General features: G+C 46.6%; 1 protein-coding gene across 19 annotated transcripts in view; it reads left to right on the top strand.

Moving 5' to 3' along the window:
* Positions 1-14,227, top strand: part of LOC123762893 (constitutive coactivator of PPAR-gamma-like protein 1 homolog) — a 194,622-nt gene that overhangs the window by 114,048 nt on the left and 66,347 nt on the right. For all 19 annotated transcript variants that reach the window (XR_011222257.1, XR_006773383.2, XR_006773384.2 and 16 more), the window contains one exon: positions 2,547-2,706. Coding sequence is in view for 16 of the 19 variants with exons in the window: in XM_045749635.2 (XP_045605591.1) it covers positions 2,547-2,706 (160 nt within the window). In the remaining 3 variants the exon portion in view is untranslated. The remainder of the gene's footprint in view (positions 1-2,546; positions 2,707-14,227) is intronic.

A 14,227-nucleotide genomic window follows, 5' to 3' on the forward strand; every position in this document is an offset into this window, starting at 1 on the left:
CGTATGGGCTCCCAGAGGTGGACTTCATCTCGTCAGCATGGTCGAGGCGTCTCCCGATATATGTAGTGCCCTTCCCCGACTGTGGAGCCATTGCGGTGGATGCCTTTCGGCAGGACTAGTCGAGGTGGGGTTACCTGTACCTCTTCCCTCCGATCGAGCTGTTGCTTTGGGTTCTTAATCAGTTGGAGTCCTACCACTGAAGAGTTGTCCTATTGGCCCCTTGGTGGTCGGCCCAGCCTTGGGTTTCAGGCATTACTTGCTCGGTGTCTGTACCTGGGGCATTTTCAGCGGCTCCACCTCTTTCAGCAGATTGGACCGATCCGGGACATGGCTGATTCGTTTTACTACTCCTTCTCTCTTCGCGTATGGTCTTTTTGATGCGGGGTTTATCATTATATGTATGGTGATCATGTGGCTTCGTTGATGGTGTCCCACCTGCAAGCTTCTTCTCGGCCACAGTGTAAAGTTTCTCGCCATTTTTTCGCCATTTTCTGTCTTTGTAGGTTGGCAGAGCCGCTCCAGCTTACGTTCGGGGTGGATGTCACACCTGCCCCATTCCATAAGCTTTCTCGTGCTTTGTTTCACCTCTGGTCTGCTCATGCGCCGCCTGAGTCGTCCTGGTCCTTGGTCAGGGTGCTCTCTTTTCTCTCTTCTCCTCGGTTTGTGGTGGCCCCTTCGGTTTGAGATTTCTTCCAGAAGGCTTGGTTTCTGTTGGCATTGGCCTCTGGGGGTCGGGTTGATGAGCTTCATGCTCTCCTCCGGTGCAGGGGTTTCTGCTCTTTCGGTCCTGGTGTTTTGCAACCGTCTCCTCCTTTTCTTGCAAAGAATGAGATGGCGGCTTTCTGGAAGGGCCCTTGGGTTATTGATGCTTTGTTGGTCAGGCCGGGGGTGCATCATTTGTTGTGTCCAGTTGTTGCTCTTTACTTTTGTCTGTGCACCTCAGCCTCTGTGGCCGGGGACGCGCTTTGGGTTGATCCGCTTTCCCTCATAACCTGTTCCAGGGCTCGGGTCTTCCGAGTCATCCACAAGGTTATTAAGTCTAGCCAGTCTGCAGTCTATCCCCGTGCAAATAACGTTCGTAAGTTTGGTGCTTTGGCTGCCATCTTCGGCAACATGTCTTAGGCTGTCATTTGGGCGCAGGGATTTTGGAAGTCAAATGGGGGTCCTGGCTGCCTGTCATTTAGTAAACATTCCTGGTCCTGGGCATTCATGTGTTGCTTTGTGTGTCTGGTTGCAGCAAGTTGTCTCAACTTCAAGTTGAAGAGCATGGGGGCAACTGTTCCTCTTTTACTTGTCTTGGGTTTAGTAGCTACTTGGAGCTGAAGATGCTCTCCACAGAAAACCAGCATTGAACGTAATGAAATGCCATTTTTTTGGGTGATCCCCGGAAGCTCCCTGGCAACCCTCCCTCCCTCCAGTCAGCGGTTTTTCGCATTATTTGATGCTTAGCTTCCGAACTGGAGTGCTAGGTAGCTGGCACGGGGAGGTCCGGGTCTCCCTCCTTTCCCACTCAGGGAGGGAAGGGCTGCACGGACAAGCAACGTGGGGGTGGAGTGTGACATTTGCTTGTGTACTTGTTCCCTTGGGTTTGAATGGAGTTCTGCCTCTCTCTCTTCGGTCCATAGTTGTCATTTTCTTGCCATGTGGGTTTTTTTGTTTTGTTATGCCTACCTTCTTATGCCATCAACTGGGGTTAGACACCCAGAAACCCTTCTGGGTGTCTAACCCCAGTTGATGGCAGATAAAGGGAAAACTCCCCAACCATTGGGGAGGGGGGGGAGGAGGGTTTCTAGGGCCATTGCTCCCTGCAACCTCTCTGAGAGGGGCCAAGTTCTGGCTCGTGGTCCCCGGTAGGTTGAACCCCATAGACTAATGCCCCAGTCTAATGTATCGCATATTTCCCCGATAGCTCCAGGTATCTTTTGGAGCTCGCCCAGAAAATGCCGTATAATTACATTCGATGCAGGTTTTTTTCCGAATCCAAATTTTGAAGGGACAATCCAATGGGTGGATTTGGTGTTTGTTTAGAGAGTTCCGTTGTAGGGAGGAATGGATTTAGGGGCTGCCTCTGTTTGGTATAATACAAGGAAAGCAAAACATAAAATGAAAGGTTTTTGTGTATCTTTTATAATTAAATAGCCAAGAATAACAAATACTGAACTAATAAAATATAGTCAGTTGAAATGACTTTACATGACAAAATGGTGACTTTGTAGTGATTTGCTTAGCTAAACGAACTAGAGGGTTCAGTTCCTGAACCGATTATGTGCCTCTGTAATCCTTTACACCACCGCCCACGGGATGGGTATGGGGTGCATAATAAAGAAAGAATTATTATATGTAGTGACCCCTTTACCCTATAGAATCCTGAATTTTTTATTATTATTATTAATTGTGAAATTTAATTTGGCTTTGATTTGTTGTGTATAGGAATACGTTGTATTTAGTGGGGTGGATTTTGTAAGGGGCACTGTGTTTATATATTCATGTAATATTAAAGATAGGGGTAATAATATTTAACACTGTTATATTATTGTGATGTTCAGGGTGAAGTGAAGTTTGGTGTATGTATGGAGGACGAGAGTAGCAGAGAACTGCCACTCGCTGTGCTTTTCTACCGCTCGGTCCGCCAGTATGTTTATGCCATCCTCTATAACCTCCATCATCATACTTTCATGGCACGGAAGGCGAAGGAGGAGGGCCAGAGTAAGTATTGACATTCAATACTGTGTTTTATTACTAGCTTCCTCCAAAAATCCATCATAAATATTTAATTTTAATGTGAAACTGCACACTAGATTACATAGTATAGACTTTCCTTTTCTTTGTTCTTATAAAGATCTCTTCCAATTTAAAATTTTGAAACTTTATTCCTTATATAAGTAGAAATGTAATATGTCCATTTGTCTGACTGAAGCACAAAAGTGTTTTTCTAAGTTTTAATGGAAGTTTTACAGACAGCTGGAGGGTTCACAGAAACAAATTATTGAAACTGCCAAACAACTTGGCAAACGATTCAAATGAAATGAGAAGCACTAAAATGTAGCTCGAACCCGTTAGTACCGATAGCCGTCAGGCAGTCCGACTCCCAGCTCACAGCCTGTTCCCCCTTGGTCAGTTCTGGAATTGATAAACACCCACTGATGAACCAGCGATCCTGGAGGAAAGGGCAAGAATGGGGGAAGTCACTGGGGCTCTACCAGAAAGAGGTGTTTTATTACATTCAATGGTGGGTTTCTGGGGAAACACCCTCCTCCTCCTCCTTCCCAGTCCCTCAAGCTTGCTTACCACCAAAAATGAAAACACAGGCCTTACTAGAGAGGAGAGATGGCAGGTATTAAGATGAACCGGAGAATCCTGGCTTGGAGATGAGGCCCAAAGCATCGCACAACTGACCGGGACCAGGAACGTTAAGCAAATACCAGGCTGCTGGAACCTAGTTAGAATGCCAAAACCCCCCAAGCTCGAATAGCCTATATTAGCTTAAGTTATGTCGGAGACGATCGCCTCTATAGTAGCATCCTCGTGGCGATTCTATGCCCAAGGATGGATAAGAGGCCAACAAGACTTAATGATGCTGCAGCTGATCTGAGAAATGCGAGCCTTGGAACAGGGGACCAAGGAAACAGGATCAACTCCCAAAGTCTCAACCTGGGCAGAACCGGTATAACGCTGAGCCTGAAACACTGCTGTCACTGTAATGCTGCTGCTACCACTTATAACAGTGGTTATAAGTGGCTGCTTAAGTGCTATTACAGACCCCTATGTACACCCAGTACTCACCATTGATAACCTGAGTATGGATGGAACACAAAATGCTCGAAGAGGGGATTCGAGAATTGCTTTACTGTAAAACCGAGATAGTTTGCTGCCACCACCCCGTGTAAACTATACCAATTGTTTACCACATAAACATCATTTCTGTTTTTCCTGCCATTAGTTATCTGGCAGTGGCTCATGGGGGAATGCTGCAGGCAGCAGAGGGGATTGGTTTAGCTCTCTTAGTACCTCTTGATAACTACTTTTTCTAAAGAGTTTGCAATACTTTACAATAACTGAGTGGAGAATGAATAGTATATACAATACTTAATGCAGCTGGCTCAAGGGCTATTGGTGACATATGTCTGCTTAATGACACATTGGAGGCAATCACCGTTAATTCAATATTTAATTAAACAAAAAATTATTGAATGAAAATAACATCCTAAGCTAGAAATTTCTTAACTAGGCAGTGAGCGTTGACAGTTCAATGTTATAACATCAGATACAACAGAACAAATCCACAAGGGCTGTGACGAGGGTTCGAACCTTTGTGGATTTGTTCATTTGATGCATCACGCTAGTGTGTTTTCTCTGTGTAATCAGATACAACATGTTATCTTTGAAATCACGACTCCAGTACTTTGGGCTAGCAATAGTAAGGCCTTCTTTATGGCATGGTCCCCTCCCCCTCCTCTTCCCTCCTAGTGACCCTGTATCACAGTCTGTCTCCTCGATAGCCTCGGTATAAATTAGCGCTCGGGAATAGCAGCTTGTTGTGGCAAACCACCTGCACTGTCTTCTCCCCAGCCCTCTGCAGGCCTTGTCTAGTCTGTTAATAGCATCAGAGCTCTCTCCATTCATCACTATTACCTTTGGGTCACCTTAACCAAAACAAACCATTTCCTGGTCTTAGTTGACCCCAGCAGACCCCAGCATATCCTAGCAGACCCCAGCAACCAGTTACTTGTGTCAGGGTCTGCTAATGCACTTACTTCTTGCTTGTTTGCTTCACTGGTATTTTGAGGGTGTTGCTCATTTCCTGTAATGTTTTATGAAATAGTAGATAATTATAGATCGAAATACAAATGGGAAAAGTTTTGGGATTTATGAATTACAGTACATAACATCTAGGGGAAGGAAAACCCTGATTTTAAACCTCCGCTGCCTTGCGGCCATAAAATCCGGAGTTGGAGCCACTAAAGGCAGTTCGTTGTTGACGTCGACCTCGTTCTGGCAGCTCCTGCGACGTTGCTGGAACCATGTGTATTGGCATTTGCCTTTCTATTGGATAATTTCAGCAACGTGGAGAGGGGGGGACCTGCTGCATGGGTAACAGCTTCTCCATATCTACCTACCCAGGCTTTGCGCCCTGTCAGGGTGCAACTCCATAGTCTTCCAAGACTGGGGGATGCCTACTACTGCATAACGTTTAGGTACAGGATGAGAGCTATGCTCATGGGGACCCCCGTCTTCCCAATAATCTTTTGTCATATGACACTTTGAAACTGCTGATAGTTTTGCCATCTGCAGCCTTAAATAAATTGTTCCAGGTGTCTTCAACTCTTTACAAAATATAATTTGCAAATGTTTTTCTGGCACCCATGTTTCCTTAGCTTGAATCTCTGGCCTCTTGTTCTTGAAGTTGCAGGTTTCAAATATTTATCCTAGGCCATTTTGTCTATTTCTATTACTTTTTAAATATAGTGATAATATTACCTCAATTTTTTCCCTTTTAATTTTGGCATATTCAACACCTCTAGCCTCTCTTCGTAACTCTTGTTATTTTCAGTTCTGGAAGCCACTTCGTATCTTGTCTTTGCACCTTTTCTAGTTAATTTATCTGCTGCTTGATATATGGACACTGTAAAACTGTTGTATATTCTAATTTTGGTGCCACATAATGTAGAGACAGTCTTGTTTTTAGTAAATACAGCAAACACTAACTCAAGCTCCGAGTGAATTCATTGATTGCAAATTTCTGCTGACTTGTACAAATTTGAGTCTAAGGTCATAATTGAAAGTGGCCACATTGGAGAGTGGTGTACTGGAGACACATTAATGTTTGAGCTTCACTTGACTGAGGTGCTTGGGTGTGTGTGTCAGCCAGAGCCAACTCTCACCTCTTGATTCCTCAACAATGATCTTGTGTTTATATACTTTTTGGGTTACGTTTTCTCATTATGGCACTTGGTGTGGGGAGTCCTGTCGGCTCCCTGGAGCTATCGGACTGATATACGATATATTAGTCTGGAGCATAAGTCAATTAGAGTTCAGCCTACCATGGACCACGAGACAGAACCTGGCCCCCCTCAGAGAGGCACAAGGAGCAATGGCTTATGAAAACCCCCCTGTGGTTGGGGGCACTCCATGTCTGCCATCGACTGGGGTTAGGCACCTAGAAAGGTAGGCATAACAAAACAAACCCCACCTGGTAAGAAAATTACAACTGAAGACCGAACCGAGAGGTCTGTCTGTTGGGTCAATGACAATGACAGTACCCTTTCTATTGACATTGAGATTCAAGTACAGGTGGCATCTGAGTTACATGCTCGGTTTAGGTTTGCTGCAACGCTCTAGGTTGGTTGCCCACTTGGATGCCCCGAGGTTGCTCTGTTTTGTTTATAGGGGACCCGGATTTTGGGGTGTTAGTCACTTCGACTTTGGTTCAGTCCGCGCTTCCCAGTCCTTCCCCGGCTGACGTTGTTCACCCTCCCCCCCTCCTTTGCTCCCGGCTCTGAAACATATGAGGGTTTTGGAGTCGGGGCAGAGTTTAGTTGGCGATGAGACTCGGGCAACTTCAGAGGTTGCCCCATATGAGTTGGGGACGAGGCATTCGAGCATGCATCTCCTGCAGAGGCTTCTGGGTCCTACTAGCAGACCCCCCCCCCCCCCCCTCTTCTTTGCTACCTTTCACCTGGACTCTGCCTTTTCTTAAGGGGTAGAAGGCGTGGAAGACGGTTCTGCCCTGTTTCTTGATTTGGAGGATCCCAGGGCTGGGGAGGAGTTGACCTGGAGGGCTTGGGGCCCCCTTTGATCTCACTTGGGTTTTAGTGCCCTCTTTGTGAGGTTTGTTATTGCAGGGGAGAGAGGTTTTCTTACCCCCTTGGGTTCCTTGGGTTCCTCGACTCCTTCCTTCTTGAGGTTTGCTGCCTCTTGAATCTCACCTAAGGAGGTTCAGGAGGCTCTTATGGTGTACCTCTAGCAAGACCTGGATTCTGCCTCTGTGATGGTTCCGTCCTCATTTGAGTTTGGTTCTTCCCCGTATTGGGTGCGTTATGAGGTCCCGGAGACTTCCTGGCTGGCAGACTGCCCATTGTTTTCACAGGGAGCGTGGCATGGGTTTTGTTGGACCCACACGCTTGAATGGCAGGAGACTGCTACCATTCTGCAGGTTTACCTTGGGGTTTGAGTGCCTTAATGCATGCTTGTTTGCCCCTGTGCTTCCTCGGAATGTTGGCCTTGTGTACAGCTGCACGTGCAGGTTCCCAGAGGGCATTTGGGCCCCAGAGGGCATTTGGCCTCGGTCTTGCGCTTATTTGTGGAGGCGTTGAGTGCTGGGTTTCCGTCTGGTGTGCTAGCCTCGACGGCTCAGGCGTCAGCCACACTGTTGAAGCTGTTTGCGCCGATTCTCAGGGAGGCGGTGTCTCCATTTTTTGCTTCTCACCTCGTGTGCTGCCAGGCCGTGCTCACTCTGTCCTTGGAATCCATTTTGGCCCTGTCTCTTAAGATTTTGTCGCCTTTTTGTCTGTTACTGCTTGCGGAAGCTGCTGTTGCTCAGTTTCTGCAGGCGGCCTCATCTAGTTGTCGTCCTATATCGGACTTGTAGGTTCTCCGCGGTGGCCGTTCTCGGGCTTCTCGGAAAGAGTCGTGTCAAGGCTTGAGGTTCTTCCAGTCAGGGTAGGCCATTGGTGCTAGATTCTGTGCCGGTGCTTCCTTCGAAGCATGTGTCGTCTGGGGCGGCTCAATGCTCGCTCCGCTCATCGGCCAGCTTCTTGTAAGGATCGTCGGCCCTTTCGCAGGTCGCCTCATTGACGGGGCGATGGGGCTTGCGCTGTTTGCTCACTCCTAGTCCCAAGATTCGTGGACGTTTCGAGTCATCTCTTCTGGCCTGTGGTTGCATTGGGCGGCTCCTCCTCCTTCGGGGGAGTTCGGGGCTGGTGGGGCAGGCTTCTTCCCCTATGTTCTGTCGGGTCATCTTGGAGTGGATGCGCTTCGGCGTGGTCGAAACGACCCTGTGCCTCAGGTGGGTTGGCCGCCTGTTTCCAGTGCCGAAATGGGACTGTGCGGATCTGCGGTTCATTCTGGATTTGTCTCGTCTGAACCCCTGGATTCCTTGATCACTCTGTCTCGGGTCTAGTTCCTGTTGGAGCTGTGCGCTTTGATGGTGTCTCTGGACCTCTGGGACACGTATTGGCACATTCCCATTCATCTGGGGTTCAGGGACTGGCTAGGTTTTGTTTGGGGCGGCAAGCTTACCTCTTTCGTTGCCTTCCTTTTGGCTTGCAACTGGTAACTCGTGTATTCACGTATCTTACTTGGGTCTTGGTGACTCGTCTGCATCTGCTAGGGGTTCGGGCTCTGGCCTACCTCGATGACTGGTTGGTGTTGGCTCCCAGCTCGTTTGCTTGTCTGCTCACCAGGGCTGTGGTTCTTTCCCAGCTCGCTGTGTTTGGATTCCAGGTGAACTGGAAGAAGTCCTGTCTGGTTCCGTCCTGGGTTCGGACTTGTCTGGGCCTTGTGTGGGACTCTTGGACCTCTTCCATGTCTCTCCCTCCAGAGGAGTTGCTGTGGCTGCGGTCCTGCCTCGAGCTGTTTCTGAGGGGAGGATCTTGAATCACTCAGCGGTTGCTCGAAAGGTTGTGAGGGAGTTTGACTTCGCCGTGCTGGTTTATCTGCCAGGTCGAGTCTGGCTTCGGTGTCTGTTCTGGTTTCTCTGGGGACATTCTTTCCACCTCTCACAATCGCTGGGTTTGGCTTCCTGGGCCTTGTGTCGGTTGCTGCATCGCAGGCTATCTTTTCCATTTTTGGGGGGTTCATTGCCTTGGCGCCTGCCCGAGCCCTTGTTTGATGTGTTCACCGAATCCTCGTCTCTTGGCTGGGGTTTTGTGACCAGTGCTCACCAGGCCAGCTAGGGGCGGTGTGCTCTGTTCTTCCGTCGGGCCCTCAGGACAGTGTGGGAGTTTGCAGCAGTATGGCTGATGCTTCAGAGGGTTTGAATCACTCGGGGTTCCACGATCTGGCTCCATTCATACTGCTTTCCAGTTGTTCATTGTCTGAACTGCAGGGAGATCTCTTCGGTCCTTGACTCCTTGGGGTTGGTCGCTTTGAGTGACTGGTCTGTTGGATTCTCGTGGTTTGGCTCTTCGTGTGGTTCATGTCCAGGGAGTGTTCAACATCCTGGCGGATGGCCTGTCTCGGTTCATTCCCCTGTTCACGGAATGGATGGTTGATGCCGACTCCTTCAGTTGGCTCTTCCGGATGTATGGGCTCCCGGAAGTGGACCTCGTCACGTCAGTATGGTCTCGGCGTCTACTGATATGTGGTGCATTTCTCCGACTGCGGAGCCGTCGCGGTGGATGCCTTCAGTAGGATTGGTCAAGGTGGGGTTACCTGTACCTCTTCCCCTCCCGGTCCAGCTGTTGCTTCAGGTTCTGGCTAGGTTGGAGATTTACCAAGAGAGAGTTGTCCTGGTGGCTGGCCCAGCCTTGGTTCCAGGTGCTGCTTGCTCGGTGTCCAAACCCGAGTTGTTTTCTGTGGCTCTAACTCTTTCAGCAGATCGGACCGGTATGGTACACGGCTGGTTTGGTTTACTCCTCCGCTCGTCGTGTCTGTTCTTTTTGACGCGGTTGTTTCACCACTTGTATGGTGAACAGGTGGCTTCTTTGATGGTGTCCCACCTGCTAGCTTCATCTTGGTGACAGTATGAAGTCTTCTGGCGATCTTTTTGGCATTTTCTGTCTCTTCGTAGGATGTCTTCTATTTCTGATCAGGTTGTTTTGTACTTTCTTGGCTTTTTCAGGACCGTCATTGATGCTGAATACTCATATCGTCCTGTGCTGGCAGTGCTGGCGGAGCCGCTTCAGCTAGCGCTCAGGGTGGATGTTACCTCCGTCCTTTTCCGTAAGCTATCTCGTGCTTTGTTTCACCTCCGGCCTGCTCATACACTGCCTGAGCCGTCCTGGTCCTTGGACAGGGTGCTCTCTTTTCTTTCTCCTCAGTTTGTGGTGGCTTTTCGGTTCAAGATTGTTTTCCCAAGGCTCTATTTTTGTTGGCATTGGCCTCTGGGGGGTCAGGTTGGCGAGCTCATGCTCTCCTCCGGTGTAGGGATTTTTGCTCCTTCAGTCTTGGTGGTCGGTTTGTTTGGTTGCAGCTGTCTCCTTTTCTGGAGAAGAACCGACATGGTGGCTTTACGGAGGGGCCCTTGAGTCATTGATGCTTGGCTATTCAAGCTGGTGGTGCATCATGTTTTATGTCTGGTTGTGGCTCTTCGCTGTTATCTGCCCGTCTCAGCCTCTGTGGCCGTGGACGCGCTTTGGGATGATCTAGTTTTCCTTGTTCCCTGTTCCAGGGCTCGAGTCTCTTAGGTTGTCCGGAGGGTTAAGTCTAGCCAGACTGCGGTTTATCCTCATGTCCATGACGTTCATAAGTTTGCTGCTTTGGCTGCCATGTTCGGTAACATGTCTTGGGCTGATATTCGTGCGCTGTGATTTTGGAGGTTGAACAGTGTCCTGGCCACCTGTTATTTGGTCAACATTCGTGGTCCTGGTCATTCATGTGTGGCTTTAAGTCATAGTTTGCAGCCAGTTGTCTCGACTTGGGAGTTGAGCGCGTGGCGGCTGCCTCCCGGATACGTCCCTCTTTTTCCTTGTACAATATTTGGTTATGTAGTTCCAGGGAGCCAATGGGCCTCGCCACAGAAAACCAGCGTTGAATGTAATGAAACACCCTTTTCTGAGAGAGCCCCTGAGGTTCCATGGCACCCACCCTTCTTCTGGTCGGCAGTTTCGTTTTGTTTTTGATGCTCAGACTCCGAACTAGCGGTGTGAATAGCTGATGTGGGAGGTCCGGGGTTCCCATCCTCCCCTGGGGAGGGGGTGCGCAAGCAAGCGATGTGGCAGCAGTGTATGACGTTTGATTGTTTGCTTGTTTCCTTGGGTGTTGAAGGAGTTCTGCCTCTGTTCTGTCTTCGGTTGCAATTTTCTTACCAAGTGGGGTTTTTGTTATGCCTACCTTTCTGGGTACCTAACCCTGGTCGATGGCTGATATGGAATGCCCCAAACCACATGAAGGTTTCCATAGGCCAGGAGTTAGAAGGGACAATCAGGCAGGGAAGAAGCTCAGACAACTGTATTAACATAAGTAATCACTCTTAGAGAGAACTTTAGAAAACAGGTGTGCCGCCAAGTGCTAGTTAAACGACCTGGAGTAACGTGGTCACAAATATATTAATAGGAGGGAAAATGTCAAGATTATTCCAGGGATTATTGACCTGTGTTGGTGCGTTCATTGTAACCATATCTTTGTTTCCCTTTATTTGTTTAGACAAAGAAATAAAGCTGATGAAGGAAGGAGGATTAATGAAGCATGTCTAGAATATAGACATCAATAAAAGGATATTATGGGGCTGACATTGAGGAGCAGGAAGGTGGAACCAGTGTTGTGCTGGCTGGTAAGGGAAACTGTGTGTTTTGACCTGTTGGTCATATCTGGATGTTAAAGAGGCAGAACGTTATCTGTAGCAGAGTAGAAGGATGCTGGAGGTGTAGGTTGTTGGGTAGTTATCTGCTGGTAGCTCAATGTACTCTTGTTGAGGATGACACATGGCTCAACAAGGGTCACAAGATTCATACTCGACACTAATATGGCACCACTTGACACACTTCTTCAAGCACTGATGGAAGTAGATTCTCAATAATTGTAAACTCTCTACATTTTAGTGTATTATAGATCTATATAGTCAATTTAACATCATTATTAACCTGCTTTTCACATGGGATAGACAGGCAGCATCTTGAAAGAGAGCAGATGTATAGCCAAAAAAGATTAAATATTCTCAAAATAACACCTGGTTAATATCTCTTACATCCTACATACTGAAGCAACGCATATAATTAGCACCACCAAAATCATTCACAGTAGTGCTCCACATTATACAACTTGACCCAAAGTGTTTCCAGTGACACATATTATATGAACGTCAAACATTTGCTCCCAAGAAATATGCATACATTTTGATCTCAACAAACAGACCCTATCTAGTTTTATTCTGTGCCACTTCTTGTGTATTGTTGACATTTGATAATCAAAACATGTCTGTCTGCTTTACCTTCATCTCCCCTTGTCACCAAATTTACTCAAAATCATCATTCTGTATCACTATTATCATTCAATATCAACACACATCATGATAAATTCTCTGCAATCTTATTGTTATCTATCTTTTGCATCGACTTCATTTCATGACATTTTCGATCTGTGCTCTATTATCTTTCAAGGTAATCGATGGCAACATATGTTGTCACATTGTCAAGGAATAGGAACTTCATCAAGTGAATACCCATAGAGTCTTTATGATAGATTACCAGAAATTGTGTTAAATGTAATAAAATACCCCCTTTCTGGTGGGGTCCTGAGTAGCTTCTTGTCCCCTTCTTTCCCAAATAGTAGTGAGGTTTTCTTGAGGTGGCTTGTGAGTTGAGGGGAGGGTTGGTTAGCTAGAACTTCCAGTGGTTTGGATCACCAAGTTGGCAGTCAATGTTCATAACAGATCAATGATTATTTGCCTTGTTACCTTTGGGTCCCTAATTTCTTTCAGGCAGTTGCATGTTTTGTGGCACTTTTGGGTAGGAATGGCAGAGGACTACAAAATAGAATACTGTGTGTCCTAACCTCTCGCGTCCACAACTGTGACCTCCAGGCTCATATATATTTTGTGGGGCAAAACATGTGAGAGTCTGTCTCATGCTCGTGCCGCAGTCTTGTGCACTTGTGAAGAACACGGGTTAACAAGTGGTTAACAGCATGGCCTTCTTTCAAAAGACTTACTATCATTCTATCTCAGCAAATTAGGAGAGAGTTGCTAGAAAAGTTTGTGACATTACATAACTTGGTTTCCAGAATGAAAAAAGTGTCAGTTGTGTGATAATTATATCAACACAATAGAACACAAAACACACTGTACAAGTTGAATAAGTTTAGCTTCAGAAAATAATTAGGGGATTTACTGCTTTATCTGTAGGGTTGTAGATTTGTGGTGGCCAATCCTCGAAAATATTACTCCTAGCATCCACCGTGTTTGACTTATTGTTCAAAAATGGAATGTTGCTGCCAGCAAAGTTTGTGTGATGTACTGTACTTCTAATTTTCAAGAGGGCATGGAAAAATATCCAAAAACTAAATGTAAACTTTCCTAGGCCTATTATTGTGCACAGTGTACTAGATTAGGCCTATGATAGCATATATTAGACCTAGAATTACTTATTTAGGCCTAGATTAGATTAGGTTCATTAGCTCCATTTCCTAAGCATGGCATTTGGGGTAGTCCAGCAATACAAAACATTTTTGCTCCTTGTACATATGAGCAAATGGTCAGTGTATCATCATTTTCAGAGGATGGGATGAGTTATGGACTAGGTTTCCAGGGAGCATAATACATTTAGGGTAGTTGAGTTGTCTAGTGTATAAGTAGACATGTATACATGTGGGTGTTGGTGGGTATAACTCCCTCACCGAGACCAGTACGGTGAGGAACATGGCCTCACATGGCTCATTAGGAGCTGCCTCACATGGGCCAATAGGAACTATTTCAGATGGCCCTATAGGAGCTGCCTCACATGGGCCAATAGGAGCTGTTTCAGATGGCCCTATAGGAGCTACCTCACATGGGCCAATAAGGCCCCTCTGTCGTTTCAGCCATTCATGTGTTTCTGCATTAGGAGGGTTGGATATGAAATGAAAGAAAATGTAATTTAAATTTTTTTTTTACTGATAACAGTAAACTGTACGATTGATAAGAATTTATGGAGATGATTTAGTCGTACAATATTAAAGGAATTGACGATGGGAGTGAGGAAGAGCTTTCAAGTGAATTTGAAAGTTGGAATGGGAGAGGAAGTGCAAAATGATGATAAACAGACAAGGTAAGTGTAAGGAAGCAGGGATCAAGTGGGGACAGTGCAGAGGATTGGTACGGAATTGACAGCTAATTACATTAGTTTTGTAAGTTTGATTTTTTTTTTTGTACTTTAAACGTATAGTAGTATAATGCGATGAGCTGCTGCTGTTAATGTATTCTTGTAGTGTGATGATGCAGTATGTAGTGTGGAATATGTGGTGAATGGATAAGGTGTATCTCGAGGTCACTCTCAGTATTATAACCATCATTTCCTATACTGTAATAGTTGTCCTTTTCCTTCCTGGTTGTTGCCTCTGCATCCCATTGAAATTGGTAATAGAGTAATGACCA

The sequence above is a fragment of the Procambarus clarkii genome, chromosome 47 (assembly GCF_040958095.1).
Source record: "Procambarus clarkii isolate CNS0578487 chromosome 47, FALCON_Pclarkii_2.0, whole genome shotgun sequence".
Classification (NCBI taxonomy): domain Eukaryota; kingdom Metazoa; phylum Arthropoda; class Malacostraca; order Decapoda; family Cambaridae; genus Procambarus; species Procambarus clarkii.